Source organism: Nuphar pumila, chromosome 5 (genome assembly GCF_984573655.1).
Source record: "Nuphar pumila chromosome 5, dmNupPumi1.hap1.1, whole genome shotgun sequence".
Lineage (NCBI taxonomy): Eukaryota > Viridiplantae > Streptophyta > Magnoliopsida > Nymphaeales > Nymphaeaceae > Nuphar > Nuphar pumila.
In genome coordinates, this window is record NC_143253.1 from 40,310,674 (window position 1) to 40,328,653 (window position 17,980).

At 34.5% G+C, this 17,980-nt stretch overlaps 1 protein-coding gene across 1 annotated transcript; it reads left to right on the forward strand.

The window, feature by feature from the left end:
* The first annotated feature begins 2,105 nt into the window (after window positions 1-2,105).
* On the forward strand, window positions 2,106-6,702 carry LOC149837423 (homeobox-leucine zipper protein HAT5-like). The gene is made up of 3 exons (XM_090007370.1): window positions 2,106-2,511; window positions 3,553-3,926; window positions 6,188-6,702. Exons 1-3 carry the CDS (start codon window positions 2,433-2,435, stop codon window positions 6,551-6,553), a joined length of 819 nt encoding a protein of 272 aa, XP_089863496.1. The 5' UTR covers window positions 2,106-2,432; the 3' UTR covers window positions 6,554-6,702.
* Window positions 6,703-17,980: the final 11,278 nt, after the last annotated feature.

A 17,980-nucleotide genomic window follows, 5' to 3' on the forward strand; every position in this document is an offset into this window, starting at 1 on the left:
CAACAAGGGTTTCTAAAATATGATGGGCCTAAACCTAATATGCATGCATCTAATAAATATATGATATTTGAGATTCAATAAAAGAACCAGCATGCAAGACCTAAGAAGCAACCTTAAAGATGATGATATTATCTTCAAAAAGAAAAAAAATCATGAGATTTAGATTTCTGAGCACGAAGATACTATTCAGAATGCGAAAAGCCCAATGAACTTTTCTGCCCTAAAATGACATAACATCATTTTTCTATAGATTTTTTACTAAAAAATAATTATATATTTTTTCTCTCAAAAGATCATAGAAAGCTTGGAATGTCAGATTTTAAAAGAAACTGATTTTGTCAAGATCTAACACCCGAACAGAGAGAAACACCTCTCAAAGTAGAAATTGTTATGCTTCCTCACTAGCTACTGAACGGAAAACATAAACTTTCTAAGTGATTTAAACCTAAAAAATTTCATTTTCAGAAAAAGCTCGCAGAAGATCAAACTTAAAAAAATGAGTTATCTTTTTCAGAAGAAACTGTTGGGTGTTAGAAGTGGAGGTGAGAGAGAATTCAAATGAAGGAAAACGTGGGCTGTTAGAAAAGGTTGGACTTGATGACGTGGAATAGTCCCATATTGAAAGTGTTTGAGTTTGTTGTAGGCTTTATAACCTACATGTAAACTCTCACACTTGTTCCTAAGAACAAGAGGTTGGGATGACTACCACACACATGTGCGCGCGCGCCCGCCCACCGTGCCCACCCGTCGTGCCGTGCCGAGCCGAGTCGGGCTCAGGTTCGGGTAATTGGTCTTTTAGGGTCATATCCAATCAAGCTCAAAGTACCTTTTTGCTTAAAGTTTCTGTGTTTATTTGGATGCTTTAATGCGTTATGAGAAATGATAACGGATCAATACTCTCCTCGTAGTCCGTGCCCATTAAAGAGTCTTGTCTCTTTGGATTCCGTAACGGATCTCGAATCTTTAAAGTCCGTTAACGGGTCTTGGCGCTTCGGATTCCGTAACGGGCTCCTTCCACGTTTTGTAACCGTTGGTGGGTTATAAAAGCGTGTTTAGGGCTGAGGTTACGCAGACCCTAGACACACCGATTTCTAAAGAAAGGGTCTGCGGTTTTCTCTTTCCCGGTTGCTCTCTCTCTGCTGAGTTTATCCTGAAGAAGTTTTTCTGCAATATCGGTTCGAAAAGGTTGTCTTCGAAGGACGATCTGTCGGAGTGCACCGATTCTGATCGTCGAGGCTATTGTATCCTGGAGAAAGGACGTCGGATCCTGTTTGCACTGTATGTGGGGGCGAATCTTCTCTAAGGGAAGTACTTTCGTACGCCTTAGCCTTTTACACAGTATTAACATGTTTTCATTGTTTTTATTGTGTTCTATGCAACTGTTTATCTATTTGTTGTAGTCTGAATTTTGGTATTATGCGGAAACCGACATGCCTGCTCCTTGTTTCTGTTTCGATCTACTGTTAATCATGATTTGTATTCTGCTGCATATCTTGATTTATATCATAATGTTGATTGTGAAACTGCGTGATTTGGAAACCGATCAAACAGAGACAATAATCACATGATTTCAACACTAGAGCACATAGATCCCCTCCTCGGAATAAGAAAATTCTATACGAACTTTTGGGGTATAAATATGTAATTTTAGGAAAAACACCCAAAAGATGAAATACAGTTTTATAAGTGCCCACCTCGGTTTTGTAGAACAATTAGCAATTGTTCAGCTAAATAAAAGCTATATGTTGAGAAAGATGGAAGCAAAAGGTCAGGATGGTCATTTTGCAAGTGATGCCCGCATTGGTGGTGTCGCTGACCACGTTAATGGCGTCCGTAAAAACCCTAAAGAAAGCCACGTAAAGTAATATTTGGTTTCTGTTTGGTTTGACACTTCGGGCCATGTGGGTCAGATTCCGACCACCTGAAAAAGGCGCAAAAATGTGAAAACCAAAAGCAAGCTATTGCCCTTAAAAAATAAAATAAAACAAAACAAAACAAAACAAAGCTGGTGGATTCGTTTTCCCTAATTTTATAGCATATCGCCCAAAGTCTGATCTCTTAGTCGCCCCCCTTCACCACCAGCACCACCACCATCACAAAGTCTCCTCCAACTCCAACCACCGTTCTTACACCTTCTCTCCACCATATCTCGGATGGTCGGCCGGAGGACTCGACGGTCGCCGGATTTTTGATGATGGGATTTGCTCTTTCTCCATTACAGCCCTCGATCCGATTGCTCTGGAGCACCAGCTTTTTCCGTCACAAGTTTGTTGATTGTTAGTACCATCAAGGGTGGAAGAAGAGCGTGGTAGTGAGTAAAAAGGGACTTTGTTACTTGTGGTATCTTGAAAGGTTGTATGTACACTCAGTTGCTGCACCAAACAGTTTCTCTCTCTCTCTCTCTCTCTCTCTCTCTCTAGCCTTTTTGACAGATGGATGCCGGCCATTTTTTCTTTAACGGCTGCTCCGGGAATATGATCTACATGGGGAGCACCGATCCCGGTTTCCAAGGTAACATATGCATCAAATCTTCCTAATCCTTTTTTGTTTCTAATCTTAGAGTGATTGTCAATTGTGATTGCTTGGTTTTCCAATAGCAGAGAACTTCACCCAAGGGACGCTGGGTCATAGGTTACTCACCCTTACCAACCAATCAACCTCTCACACCATGCGAGTTTTCTGACCTTATTTTAAACCCGTAATATAATTAAGTTCTCTGAACAAGGTTTCATGTCCTAATTTTGATAAACCAAAATTCTCTTAGAACTCATATTCATAGGATGTAATTATCGTTTGCCACTGATTCATGTGTTAAATCATTATATATGCAGTGGTTCTATGTTCAATAAAATATGTTACTATTTTCTCTGTCGTGAGCACGATTAATGGTACTTCTTTTTTCCCTTTCATGAATGCAAGCTAAAGATGAAAATCTAATTTCCAACAAAAAAAAAGAGAACTAGTTCTAATTCATTGCCCAAAGTTGCTTTCTTTTCCAATTTCGAACCCCGAATTTCTAAAAAGAAAACAGATAAAGTTCCTCGAGAAGTCCACAACATAAGCTTCTCACAAAACTTCAAACACGATCTTCCATCATAAGATGGTCTTGAGATATCTTTGATCCCCAAAGAAGACAAGGTTAGTGGACATTTTTTTTCCTCTCCACTTGGGGAGTTGGTTGGCTTACTCAAATTGGCAATGATCCTATCACAGATTAGATGGTCAGAGGCTAAGGATGACCTTGATGAGATGCACAAACATTTGCTAGAGCCCTGACCTTAGTCTTATTATGAACGGGGTCGCCTTACTGGAACCACCACACCAACCTCTAGGACAAAAAAATGGAGATCAGAATTAATTGAGGGCATGTTAGTCTTTTTGAAATTTGTCAAGGGTATTTATGACAATTCTCCTTGTTTTACCCCCCTTAGCAAACGCTTCCTAAGTTTGTCACTGTGTTAAAAATAAAAAGCTTGGTTAAGATAATAAAAAGAAAAGTTGATTTTCCAAAAGTGCCCTTGACAAACTGGCATGTTCCAATGCCGTCTTCAGAATCTCGGCCAATGATCACCATGGACAAGGCGCTGCAGCAGCGTTCGTTCTACGGCATGACAGATGAGATGATGGACGACGAGCTGGTCGAGGAATATGCTACGGAGAAGAAGCGGAGGCTCACTCAGGGGCAGGTCCACCTGCTAGAGAGGAGCTTCGAGGCCGAGAACAAGCTCGAACCGGAACGAAAGTTCCAGCTGGCGAAGAAACTCGGGCTCCAACCGAGACAGGTTGCGGTCTGGTTCCAGAACCGGCGGGCCCGGTCAAAGACCAAGCAGCTCGAGCAGGACTACGACCTCCTCAAGTCGGCGTACGACTCGTTGTTTTCGGACTACCAGGGCCTGGTCAAGGAGAACGAGAGGCTCAGATCTGAGGTACGTACCGTATCAGATCGCCCAATCCAGTTCATCCAACCAGCCGAGTCACACCTCTATTTTGCCTTTTCTTCTCTTTTTTTTTATATAAAATCAAAAGAAACAAATGCTTTTCCACTCCACCTCAAGTGAAAAAACTAAAAAACTATCCCAAAATGCCCACCTGTTTTTTCCAAGTGAAATATATTCCAGTTGCTGGACTCAGAAACCAGGCCCTCCTGTGGCTCTGAATCTGACCCATAACTATCGCATATGGTTGATGATGTATAGTCAAAATTGTTAGGAAAGTTTTAAAATTGATGATTTCTTTTCACCAAAAGTGTTTTAAAAAGTTTAGTCTCATATCTAAGAGAAATCAGTTTTTCAAGTTGTTTAAATATAGACTTTGTTATTTATTCTTTACTTTGGTAAGCTTTGTGTCCATGGGTGGCTTGCGGACGTTGCTGTGCATCGTGCAACAACAGACGTGCGCTTGAGGCGTTTTGATGGCGCACTTTGCACTTCGCACGCTCGCAGCGGTGCGAGGTGTATATGAGGCGCAAATATCCATTTTGATTTTTCGGTTTTAAGATATCTGGCCGTTTGAAAAGTTTTAATATCATTTATATTGAGTTTAAGGCGCTTTGTGACTGTTGGACGGTTTTGGAGGCCTTTGATTAACAGTCAAAGGTGGGTGACCGTTCAGGTATCTTTTCGTCCTATTTTCAAACCGTCAGATTTATGGCCATTTATCTCATTTATCGCAAAATGTTTTGGCCACTCTAAAAGTCTATAAATTCTTCTATTTTCGTCTTTGAAGATGATCAGAATCTCTGACTCTCCAGTTTTCTCCTTTCTTTCTTCTCGATTTGGCTTGCAGAGTTCATGTGTGGTAGAGGTCATCTGTTCTTGCGAAACAGTGACTCTCTTGAGGTTCAAGCCTAGTTGTATCCTGGGAACTCAATCGTAACAAAACCCTTTTTCGCATCTTCGGAATTTCTGGAGTGTGGCGATTGAAGTTCTAAAGATAGCGATCTTAAGAACGTGCCTCTAGGCTTGAAATCTCTTTTCAGAAATACAATTTTCACCAGGTTGGAATAACAAAAATTCCATTTACCACCTCAATCTTTGCCTGATATTTCAGAAAGAGTCTCGTAACAAGACATATAAGGACCCATCTTTTGAGCACAATTGTCAAATATTGATCTAAGCCAAGGTTAACTTCATGGTTAAGATTCGTACGAAAAATCATTTTTAACCTTTAGTTTGAAAAAATACGTATTTTGCATATTTTATTACAAGGGTAGTCCAGTAATTTTATTATCTACAACTCAGGGTTAACCTGGGATGTTCCAACTGAAGTCTCTATTTGACAGTGAAAAGTAGTTGGGTGAGTGGCTAAATCGTATTTTCAAAAAAATATGAGGGTATCTTTTAAATATCAGGCAAAAGTTGAGTGGCTAAATGTAATTTTCATCATGCTTCAGGTTGGATCAAGAACTAATATGCTGGTGTCCAGTCGGATCCAGGATGGAACTGGGTAAAAAAAATATATGACCAGATTCGAGGCATAATCGAGTTTAACCTAAAACATCTTTTTTTGCTCAAATTATTATTTTAAAGGTAAAAAATAAATGGTTAATATTATACTAAAATCTGATGATAAAATATTTATAATTTTGCATTAAATTCATTCGAAACAAAGCTTGCATCTTAATAAATAAACAATGATAAATATATCTAATGGTTCAGATCTACCATAAAACACCTAAAACTATAATTTTTAAAAAGGTCTGACCTAACCAACCAAAAAGAAGGCAGCGTGTATATATACCATATATATAATTTATGAAAAATGGATGCCCCTAGCAGGTGGGGGCCACAGGATCCTTGCTTAGATTTCATCGGTCCAAGGTCATTTTCGTCAAAAAAAAAAGTCAACACCCAGTGTTTGTTCCCTGTTTGTGAAGGATCAGTGCATTCACATGGAGAGATGCGGCCAAGCAACATGGTTTGTGACACATCATCATCATCATCATCATCATCATCATCATCATCCACCTAAAACACTCTGATCTAAAAAACGATGCACGGTTTTGGAACACCCGAGGGCCCCACCATGTAGTGGGATCCACTAGGGTCTGCCACCATACCATCTTGTATCTCTGATTGAGTAGGTGACAGAGATGGACGGTGCACAAACATGCTGATGAATCATGAATACTAGTTTGTCTTTTTAGTCCGCCATGCACCACTTAATAGTTTTAACATCCCGAGTGCAGGTTGTGTCACTGCAAGAGAAATTGAGAGCAAAGGAGATGGGAAGCCAGAAAACCGATATCCCATCACCGGAAACCGGTCCCGTCAACCTGAGGTTCAAGGATGAAGATGATGGTGTAAGCCCCGGCGGAAGCACGGTTGCGGATGACGAAGGCCCCCATCTTTTTGATAGCGGGAATTCAAGCTTTCTGAGCTATATGAGCATGGAAGCAGTACAATCAGAAGAAGATGATGAGAGGAGGTGTTCTTCAGATGAGGAGCTTCGCGTCGAAAGCAACGATGGCGACGGCTCGAACTATTTTGCAGAGGTTTATGGAATGGCAGAGCAGCCAAAGAAAGAAGACTTTGGTTGGCTTGTGTGGTCCTAAAGAGTATAAGCCTAAAAACCTCTTGCTTTGAATAAAGAAAAGTACTGAAGTAAAGAGTATTTGGGACAAAATTAAGCTTAAGTGTGAAAGATGTAGATAGTATTAGTTGCTATTATCTATGTATTATTATCTAAATAAACTTCCGTGGCTCCTTTGCTTTGTTGGATGGCTAAAGAAAGTCTTACGGAAAATATTTGTCTTTTAATTCTTCGTAAAGACACACTAAGTTTATGTAGAATAGGTCTTTCCATTATGATCCACCATAATAAAATTGTGGGTTCATTCTATAAATGTATTTCATATTCCAAAAACCGATGACAATTTGTTTCATATCACCAAATAACTGTAGAGTGTTAATTGAGAGAGTTTTTCGAAATTTTACCTAAAAAAAGACAACGAAATTTCCCCTAAGAAAAAGAATGAACTTGTTGAATAGGATCCATGTCCAATCTTCAAATTTCCCTTACACGGGTGATGGACCTGCCATTGAAGGGCCCGAATCCGATTGTACATCCAGAAGCAACACGCTTGTGTGTGTGAACATGCTTTGTGCTGAATTTGTTTCAATGAAAAAGCAACATCATTTTCATTGCAAAGTTTTTGTGCAATAAATTATACTTGTCATAACATTACAAGAAATTCTTCTAGAAAATGACCGTACTATCCACAAAATTTTTTGTGTTTACGCAGATACCTACTAATTCACCAAATTTCTCTACTTATCCACAAATGTCAATTTTCAACTTTTTTGGACCATTTTACCCTTTTTAGGTGTTTTACACTAACTTGCAACATTCGCACCAGGATGTTGCGCATCTCCTACCCAAAGTGGTTCATATTTTTATGAGAAATACTAGGAGATGTCTTAAGGTCAGCATATATTTAGGCACATCTTTCATATAAGATTCATAGCTTGTTTAAGCACAATTAAGGAGATCTCCATCTATTAGTCTCGATGTTGGTATTTAATTGGAGGTTAGCATAGTCATTGGATCATTCTAAATTCACTCACTCGTTCATAAGAGGTCAACCATCATTAAATGCCTAGCTGAGGAGATGTGCATCTATTGACGTGATGGTACTTAATAAGCGGTTACTCATTCATAAGAGGTCAACAACCATTAAACACATAGCTGAGGAGATGCACATCTATTAGTCACAAATCTAATGGTATTTAATAGGAGGTTAGTGGATTCATTGGATTGTTCTAAAATCACTCACTCATTCATAAGAGATCAGTAACCATTAAATGCATAACTAAAGAGATGTATATTTATTAGTCACATATGTGATGGTATTTAATTAAAAGAAGGTTAGTGGATTCATTGGATCATTCTGAATTCACTTGTTCATTCATAATATGTCGACAACTATTAAACGTGTAGCTGAGGAGATGTGCATATATTAATCTTGAGGATCTATATGTATTAGTCTCATATGTGATGTTATATATACAATAACGCTTAGACGAAGACATTCTTCATTCAAACTTTCACAGTTGCTTAGGGTTTTGCCATGCGGTGGGCTTGTGGTCCCAATCCCCAAACTGATTACTGATGTTGGTTTTTCAAATCCTTATCATTCCTCTTACCGTCAAGGCCACTGACCTTCCTATGTAGCATTCATCCCTCTTTTAGCACTCTGACTGTAAAACCTGTGATTTTTTTTATAATTAAAATGAATAAATGATGAATTATTGTTGTATTTATGCCTATAATTGCAATTTCTTGATTTTTTTGATTTCGATTAATTATGAATTTTTATCTCAAGTTATAAAGAATATTGCAAGAATAATTGAAAAAGCTAAAGTATGAAGACTAAACGAGTAAGAGTAATTTTAGATCTTAGACTTTGGTTTTGGATCTAAATTCGGCATTTGGATCAAATATGGATCTAAGGCGATATTTGAATTGGACCCAATTTAAAATATGAATTTGATCCAATGGTTATGGATTAGACCCTCATAGGGGATGTCCTATGTGGACCCCCATTTTGATCCAAGAGTCCATATGAGTTAAGTCTTCTCTAGTTTTAATTTAGATAAATAAATAAAAGTGATAATTAAGATTTTTAATTAAAAAATTTAATTAAATTATTAATTAAGATATTAAAGAAGGTGGGACATCCCACACCTTTTGAATATATAACATTAGTTAGGTTTTGTTAGTGGTTAGTTATAGAATAGTCAAACCTAATAATCTTAATCAAATAAATTTTTAAAAAAATCAAATATAATTTGAGGAAGTAGTCTAGAAGATCGAGTCACTCTTAGAAAGGACTCCTCTCCGTCTCCAAATGATTTTGGAGGGAAGAGTCCTTCACCAATTAGGGCTAGGGCTTATTGAGAGGGTTATTTATACCCCCTCTCACACGCCACTCTCATTTTTTCAGAAAATTCTTTCCCTCTCCCTATCTCTCTCATCTTTTTCTTTTTGGTTCTTCTTCTTCCTCTTCTCCTAAACATGTCTAGGATGTCTAAAGTTGTGGTGACTAGCCATTAAACCTGCAAAAACTTTGGTGGTTGTGGTGGTGTAGAGATCGAACTACCCAATTTCCTTTTTGTTTAAAGGATCTATCAAATTTTCAAGTAAGATTTACGTAATAGATGCTTTATACATACATTAAGCATGCATATATGAATACTATTTTATTTTAGAAGTATATTTACATGTCTGGATTTATTATATACATTTTTCTTTATAAATAAATTGTTATTTGGATTTACAAAAAGTGAATCATGGGTTTTTCATCAAAACAATTTTGAAAAGCATGTCTAAATAAGGTTTCTTTGTTGATTCAGGTTAGATTCAGCCATAATGTATTTATTGTTAATGATATTCATAAGTTAACACTTATTGGATCTGATTAAATAAAAAATACTGAGATTCAAAAGTCTTATGGTCTCAAGAAGATTTTTAACAAAAACATTTTCTGAGAAATCTAAGTCTAAGATGACTGATATATTATTATCGAGTAGTTTTGGAAATAATTTAATATCTCTTCGAATATTGGTCCAAAAAATCTAAATAAAAAAATTGGGTTAATCTACTCATCTTGGGCTAGATTTTAGAATCTTATTTTAGTTGATTTGGATTCATATTGAGGAAGAAATGTCCATCCTAACAGAGATTCAGTTTCAGGCTCTAGTTACAGGACTGTTTTGACCTATCTCTGATGAAAGGTATAAACGCCCAAGCAAAATCACTTCAAATATTTTATAAAACTTTTGAGTGAAGTCTAACACATAATAAGAGACTATTTAAAAAGGGTTTTATCAAAAACATTTTATATAAATTCCAAGGAAAACATTAATCTGATAAAAATCTTGCAGTTTATAGATTCTTGTTTGAAACTCTATCAGAATAGGGTTCTGTAAAATATTTTTAATTATTTTTGTACTCATTATTTTTAAGATTGGCTTATTAGGTTGTATTCTTTACAGATACAAGAAGCCACAGTAAAAATATGGTGATTTTATATGCGATATGTTATTTTTAGTAGATTAAATTATGTGATGTAAGCATGGATACAACTAAACATAATTAAAAACATATAAGCCATTCTGATTTGGGCTCATAGGGGCCTAGACTGAGAAAAAATTGACTTATGTGTTTTTTGTTATGGGCTAGTTGTAATAGATTTATTGATGCAATCTGTTATCATGGGTATTTTAATCAGATCTGATATAATTTGAGTTACTGTGAAATTAAGATATTAATCAAGTCATGTCGATTTGCTCGATGAGGGTTTATGAGAGCTCTTATTAAGAAAGTCGGGGTTTGTGGCTCTAATTATGTTTTGATATTTTCTTTAAAAAATTTACAAATTCAATTTTGAATTATATCATATCTGATGTAAATATTTATGATAGAGATAGAGGTGAGTTCGATCACTATTGGTAAGTTATGGTTTTGGAGTAAGGATGCCTTGTTTCTGATAAATAGGTTCTTACACAAATTGTATTTAAGATTTATGAGTAAATCCATTTATGACAGCTTAAATATATTTATATTTATGATAAGTTGAGCATGAGCATGATTATATTTGCAAAGCATGTGAAAAGTGAATATGAACATGTTGATTGCATTGTGATTTGGCAAAACATGTTTTAGTTGTACAGTTTTTGGCTACTCTAGCCACGGGACCTAAATAATTTGTCAGTGATTTAGAACTGTGGTTCATAGATCGATTCATATTTGTGCTAATAATGCATGCTAATTTTTATTTACTAAAAATTAAGTGATACTGCATGAATAAATTGTTGAATAGCATGTTTATATCATTTATTGTTTATGAGAATGCATGTAATGCTTTGAGATGCAGTATTTATGAAATGCATGCAAGATGATTGAAATCTCACAGGGTTGCATGGGCATTTGGGTGCTCAACAAAATGCCAATTTATGGTTCCAAAGAGGAAACAATGAGATGGCAATGCACTATCCTAAATGGTAGAAGCATTTACTTATGACCTAATTAATAAGATAACCCTGGGTAGGCTTTCGGGTGTGACTTTACCGAGGTGTACTAAACTAGAATATTTTGTGGTCTACCTTAGAGAGGGTAGGTGGTATGAAACTCACTGGGCCTTTTCTTTCTTATTATGATGCGAGAGAAAATGCCTCGACGGTCCCCCAACCTAAAGAATTTAAGAGGACCAGGATTGTCACTTTTATCCTAGGTGGGCATGTCCTTAAGACTTCTTCAGAAGTGAGTGATCATGATCATCATATGACATGAAGACATTCTTCCAAGCTGATTCTCTCTGAGCACGCCGCTATGTCTCACGACCTGGCTCTGCTTTTGGGGGGATGACTCGGTCAGTTACTCGAGAAATTAAAATACATAGCATGATGATGCATGAAATGTATACTATTTTTATATATTATTCATGTATTTTTATGTATTTTGAAGGATAAAAACTCATGTAATTATGTATTTAGGTGCAAAGAAGCCATAATTCAAATTTCACTCAAATCCGAGCTAAAACGAAAGAATTAGAGCATTTTTAGAGTAATTGGAGTGAACTGCAAGGTAAATTGGATCCAGATCCTATCCAAAGGTGAAATATTGAATCATAAACTAGATCCAAACCCAAAATATCTATAAACCCACTGATTTAAGGTGCACTCTATGAACTTTTATCAAAAACCCCCTTTGTATCAAGCACTTAGGTAGTTGTAAATAGTAAAGAGTTTTAGTCTTTAGTTAAAATTAATTTTGTCTTTAGGTAGCTTTTAGAATTAGGAAATATTTTAATTGACTTAAATAGATACAAACCCTAAGTGTTCAACATTTTTTGAGCATTGAAAAAAAAATCCCCCCCACCTATTCCACTTCTCTCTCCTCCTTCCACTCTCTCACCCCTCCACCATTTTGATTTTTTTATCTTCTTAATTCCCTTCTCCCTTTTTCTTTTCTTTCCTCCATTTTGTAGGTGTCTTTCTTGTGTGTGTGCTGCAATTTGTTTTGCAGGTGTTGATTTTTTTTTGGATAGATTCAAACTCAGATTTGGCGTATCGTTTACCACCATCGAAGATCCGGCTGTGTCCTCTCTTCAACCGAGCCTCCTTCTATGCTTCCAACACCAGCCTTCCCCTCCGCAATTCGGTTGTCGAAAAGTTGCAGCTCTTGAAGATAAGTTGCAGACCTCCAAGACGTGAAGGGGTGTGCTTCCCAACTCCATCAACCAATCGTGTTCTCCCCCAACTCATTGGACAAGCCGAGAGGTAAGTCTTCACACCCCTTTTCTTCTAGTTAGAAGTGTGTAGCATCGTGTCTTAAGTTTAGTCCTGAGTCTGTCGTGGTGGTCCTTATCAGTCCATATTTCAATTTTTTTACAGTCTAAAATTCTGTTTTGATCGAGTTCTTGTATGAGCAAGAACCAATCTTGAATCCACTATTTAACTGATTGAATCAAATCCAACCGATTCGATTTCTATGAATCAATCAGTTGATTGATGTGCATGATATACATGTTTTATTATTAATTTTTATTTTACTTTTAGTTAATTGAATTTCCATCGTATATATTTTGAGAGTCTGGTTGTGATCTAGCTACAACTAGATCCAACTTGTAGCATTGGTTAGTGAATAGCTGATTTAGGGTTAGTGGCGCGGTTAAATTAGTGGCTAGTTAATACTAATTTACTAGTTAGTCTTAATATTAATTTTAATAACTTTTTAATTCTGTTTTCACCATATTTTAACAAGTGAATTAACATTAGATTTGTCAAATTTTATTTTAGTTTGCTACATATTTAAAATTAGATACAGTCAAGTAGTTAGTGTGTTAGTCTATATTCGGTATTCTCTCATTAGTTGAGTAGTATAGTTTGTTTTAATTTTTTTTATTGTGTCATTAATTTGTATTTAATCTAGTTAGGTTAAGTTAGTTAATTAGAATTAGGTTAACATTTTTGTCAAGTCATTGAGTCATTAATTAGTATAGTGGTTACACGAATTTTGCATTTTGTTTTTAGTAAGCATTGACTTCGAATTAGGGTGTAAAAATCGGCTAGTACTACTTTAGGTAAGTAATTGGTACCTTTTTTTTAAGTCTTAGTTTACTTTCCATTTTTTATTTTTTAGGTTAGATTCCTATTTTGAATTCATAAGATAGTTTTCATATTTTGCTTGTTTTGTTTTAATTAGGGTTTAGTGATTAAGGGTTAGTCAAAATTGTGTAGTGCGTTAATTTAGGCAAGTTGAGTCATTTTTTTCTTGAAATTTTAATTGTTTTCTTATTTTAAATTCTTAGATTAAGTTCCAAATTTCATTCCATTGTTTTAATTTTAGTAAGGCTTAAATTGGTAATTAAGGTTTAGTGATTAGGATCTATTCAAAATCATGTAGTGGGTTATTTTAGGTAATCTATTTAATTGCTTTCTCTAGTTTTAATTATATTTATTATTTTGACTTTTAAGATAATTTCTATATTTTGATTCCTTGTTGATTAGGGTAAGTAATTTAGGAAATCTTTAATTAGCTTAGACGTTTTTCAATTTTGCTTTTCAATTATTTCCTTTCTTACTTTTCTGAATTATTTTTAGTAACTTATTTTTCATAATTTATTTATTTTCTCCTTTACTTATTTGTTTAAACAAATCTTATTTTAGTTATGTGTATTTAGTTCTTAGTGGGGTCCACTAAGGGGCGTGAGCAATCAAATCTCAAATCAATTCAAAAACCGCTCCTTGTGCCCTAATTAGGTTTAGTCAACTTAATTTAGTTTTAAATTGTTTTAAGTTAGTTTAGTTTTAAATTCATGTTAATTTATTATAGTCTACGTTAAGTACCTTAGGTTAGTTTACTTTTATTATCTTAAGTTATATGAGTTATTTTCTTAGTATAAGTGTTAGTTAGTCTATGCTTAGCTTAGTTAGTAGTTGTGTAATCTTCATGTATTTACGTAAGTTAATCTAGTTTCACATATTATATTTGTGTTTTGATTTTATGCATTTATATTCCTTTCATGCTTAGTTTATTAGGGTTTAATTTTTAATTAGTTAATGTGTTTAGTTTAATTGAGTAATTTAGTTTATTTAGAATTTATTGATAAATGCTTAGATTTGTTAGTGTAATTGTATCATATTTAGTAAGTAATTGTCGTTGCTTTATTTCTTAATTATTTTATTTATTTCTCTGCTTTAGATTAGGTTTGAATTCATGCATTTTCTATTCTTCTTAGCAATAATTAAGTTTTTATTAATTAGTTCTTTTTTTTTATACTTTTAGTTAATTAATTAGTCAAGCAAAGCCAAAATAGTAAACTCTGCAGAATTCAGATTTTTAGTCAACTTAAGGTCATCATTTCATGTATGTTTTCAATGAGTTTTGACTTAAAAATTTTACACTGAGTTCATCAGTATGTCTACTGAGTCTCTGCCAAATTTCAGAATTTTTCATTTTGATTTAGTCAGGTAATGAATTTGAGTTCGGAAACTGGTTCTGTAGAAATTACTGTTTTGATTCGTTGCTATCAAGGGGCATTTCCATAAATTCACAAATAATTTTCTGTAGATTTCGGAAGAATTTTTAAACTCTGTAAATTGGGTTTGGTTCTTGAGTGTTTCCAGAATATCTCTTTAAAATTTTATGTCCATCTGAGCCCGTTTACATTTTTAAAATCCTGATCTCCCAGAATCTGTCCTGAATTGCCTTGCTTGACTAGTAGTTAGGGTAGTTTAGTAATTTCATTTAGAATTAGGTGTTAATTTTAATTCTGTTATTTTTCTGAGTATTTTCAGATTAGAATAGGTTTTGTTATTTAGTTAGAAATTAGCAATTTAATTAGATTAATTTAGCTAATTATTTCGTTAATTACTTAATTGTTTGATTCATTATCTTTTGTAGTGTAGTTGTAATTTCCTTCATGTTAGCATTAGTTTAATTGCATTTTATTAAGTGCATTTCTATTGCTTTATTAGTTAGATCTTTAGTTGTCAGTTATTTCATTAAATTGATTATTATTTGAGTTAATCCTTGCTTTAGTGTTAAGTAGATTAGATACTAACTTTATTATTCGAGTCTACATAGTTTAGGTTATTTTACAGGTTTGAATGCATAAGAAGGAGGGCGGGTAGTGAAGATTAATTTTGTGGCTTATTTAGCTAACATCAGAGTCCCAAAGTTTAGATTAGGATTTTATTATTTATTATTTGTTATTTATAAACTTGTAGTCATTATAATTCTTCTATTTTTTAGATATTAATAAAGTGAATAATTCAAGTGAATTGTGCATTGCCTTATTTCATTCCCTGAGTTCGACCTGGTCTTACCACTAGTGTAAGCTAATATATTTTTATTATTTAGTGTATAGTTTGCACGAGAGTTTTATTGAAATATTGTTTTAAAATTTATTTTTATAAAAGTTACACTATAGCATAATAAACACCTAAGTAGTCTAGTCTGTTTTGTAGAGGGCTACACACACCCAATAGGCTTTTTGGTAATCAAGTGGAACTTAAAATACTTACTTACTTTACTTTTCTGTTCTTTTATTTATACTCATATGATTAGGTGGATTCATGCATATGATTGAATGTCTTAATTTTAATCATAATATAATTATGCATGCTTGAAATTGTTATATCATGCTTATGTGCATTTTTAGAATCATGAATGCATGAACTCTCAGTTTAATCGTTTATCTGCCTATTAAATATTCAATGTTGCACTTTGGTGATTGATGCATACTATGTAAGCTTTATATATTATATCTTGCATTAGCTGTGTGAATCTTACTGAGACTCTTCAAAGTCTCATGCTTTCAAAATAAAATGTTTTCTAGCATGTGATCTGTGGAGCAAATGCAGGATGTTTTGAGTGGGTTGTAAGTGACTAATGTTTTCGAGATCTCGGGGGCTACTTGTCTGATTTTAATTTGATACTCATTTGACTATTTAATTGTCTATTTTTGAACAATTTTTATGGGTAGTTGAATGACAATGTTTTTAAATATAATGTGTCTGGGAGATTTAATTAAAAAATTTAGCATATTAAATTGATTTCAAATCAATATTTTCTACTATATTTGCTCAAATAAGTAATGGTATAAGGATTTTGTCATTTGGACACTGTAAACACCCTAGATTTTCCAAAATTACTTTTTCTGACCCTGGGACCCACTTCCTAAGTCACTTGTATTTCTTATAGCATTTTCTTGGATTAATTTCAAAAAATAAAAATAAAAAGGCAAAATTTCATAAAGCTTTATAAAAGTGGGTTTAGGTTAAATAAAAGGGGGATTTTCAGAAAATTTTTGCAACTAACCCCTTTTTAAAAATTTTAAAACTTGGAAGGGGCATTTTTGAATTTTTTTTAACCACCCTCTCCTTTATAAACTCATGTAAAGGAGAGAAAAAAAAGGGGGTTTGATCTTTCAAAAGAAGAGAAACACGTCCCTCTCCCTTCCAATCTTTTTTCTCCCTCTTCCCTCCGATTTTTTCCCTCTTCTTCTTTTCTTTTCCCTCCTTTCTTCTTCCTCTTTCATTCTCCTTCCTTCTTCCTCACCGGAGGCTTTGGATCTACTCCTCAACAAATAACATTGAGAAGACAACCTTCTCTTCCTTGATCCGCTCCAGCTAATCTGCATAAATCTACATCAATTGCTGACGATTCCATAGCTGTGTGTGTTGGCTTATATGAATCTACGGGTAGTCCATTGCATCTTTTCTGTATATCAAAATGCTTTTTGGTTCTTATATCATTCGCATAGCATCAGCATCAGTAGGTTTCATTTGCATCAATTCGATGTAGCATAGCATATGCAATTGAATCAGATTCAATCCAGAAACTGTTGAGCCTCAACATTTCACAGATTTCTGCATCAGCCGTGAAATGCTTCACTCAACTGAAATCGGATCTCCTCTAATTTGCTGTAAAATATTCCTCTACTTTATCGTGGATGTCTCTTTTGATTTACTTGTGAGAGTGTAAATCAGCATATGATGCTGATTCAAAATCAGATTTACATTTGATTCACCGTGAAATCCTCTTATTTCACTGTGAAATCCTTTTCTGCATTTGATTTTACCGTGAAAACTTGTTATGATTTACTGTGAAAATGCTTTGTTTTGCTGTGAAATCAGGTTAGCATTTGTCGTGAGATCCGCTTGCATCTAATTTGTTCATTGAATCTCACGGCATTTGAATCTCATTGCATTTCATCATAACACCTTTTGCATTTCATCACAGCATTTTTGCATTTCAGCACAACATCTTTGCATTTTGCTTACGCCGATCTGAATTGCATCTCAGCGGTTGCACTGTGTTTCCATTCCATCGTCATCTGTGCATTTTGATTTAGCATTTTCTTTTATTTTCCATCATATTTCATATTCATTGTTGTCCATCCTGCATCATCATCGCATTCTATATTGTTCATCTGGTATAGGATCTGATTCAGCAGCATTTGGCGACAACATCTGATGCCTCTGATTCGATATTGTTGTGAATTCCATCTTTTTTTATTTCCTATGAGGGTTTGTATTCAATTTATCATGAAAATGCTTTACTCTAACTTAAAGTCGGATTTGCATTTGACTTATAGTGAAAATCTCCTTTTGAATTACAATAAGATCTGCTCTCATTTGATCACATCGCTCACTACGTCATTTCCATTCAATGCATCTTCATCGTCAATGTTTGTGTCAATTGATCTGTTGTATCAATCATATTTTGTGCATAATAACATCAGGCATCTGCCCCTTTTCATTTTCATTACAGCAATATCTACATTTCATTTTGCAGTCTCATTAACCTTCCATTATAGTTCGACATTTCATTATAGTCCTCTAACAACATCTCGTTTTACTTATATCATCAATTGCTTTTATCAACATTTCATTACAACATATTAGTAAAGCTTCTCATATTATCATGTACCTATCTGTTCATCAGCATTCCATCATATCTATAGCATCAT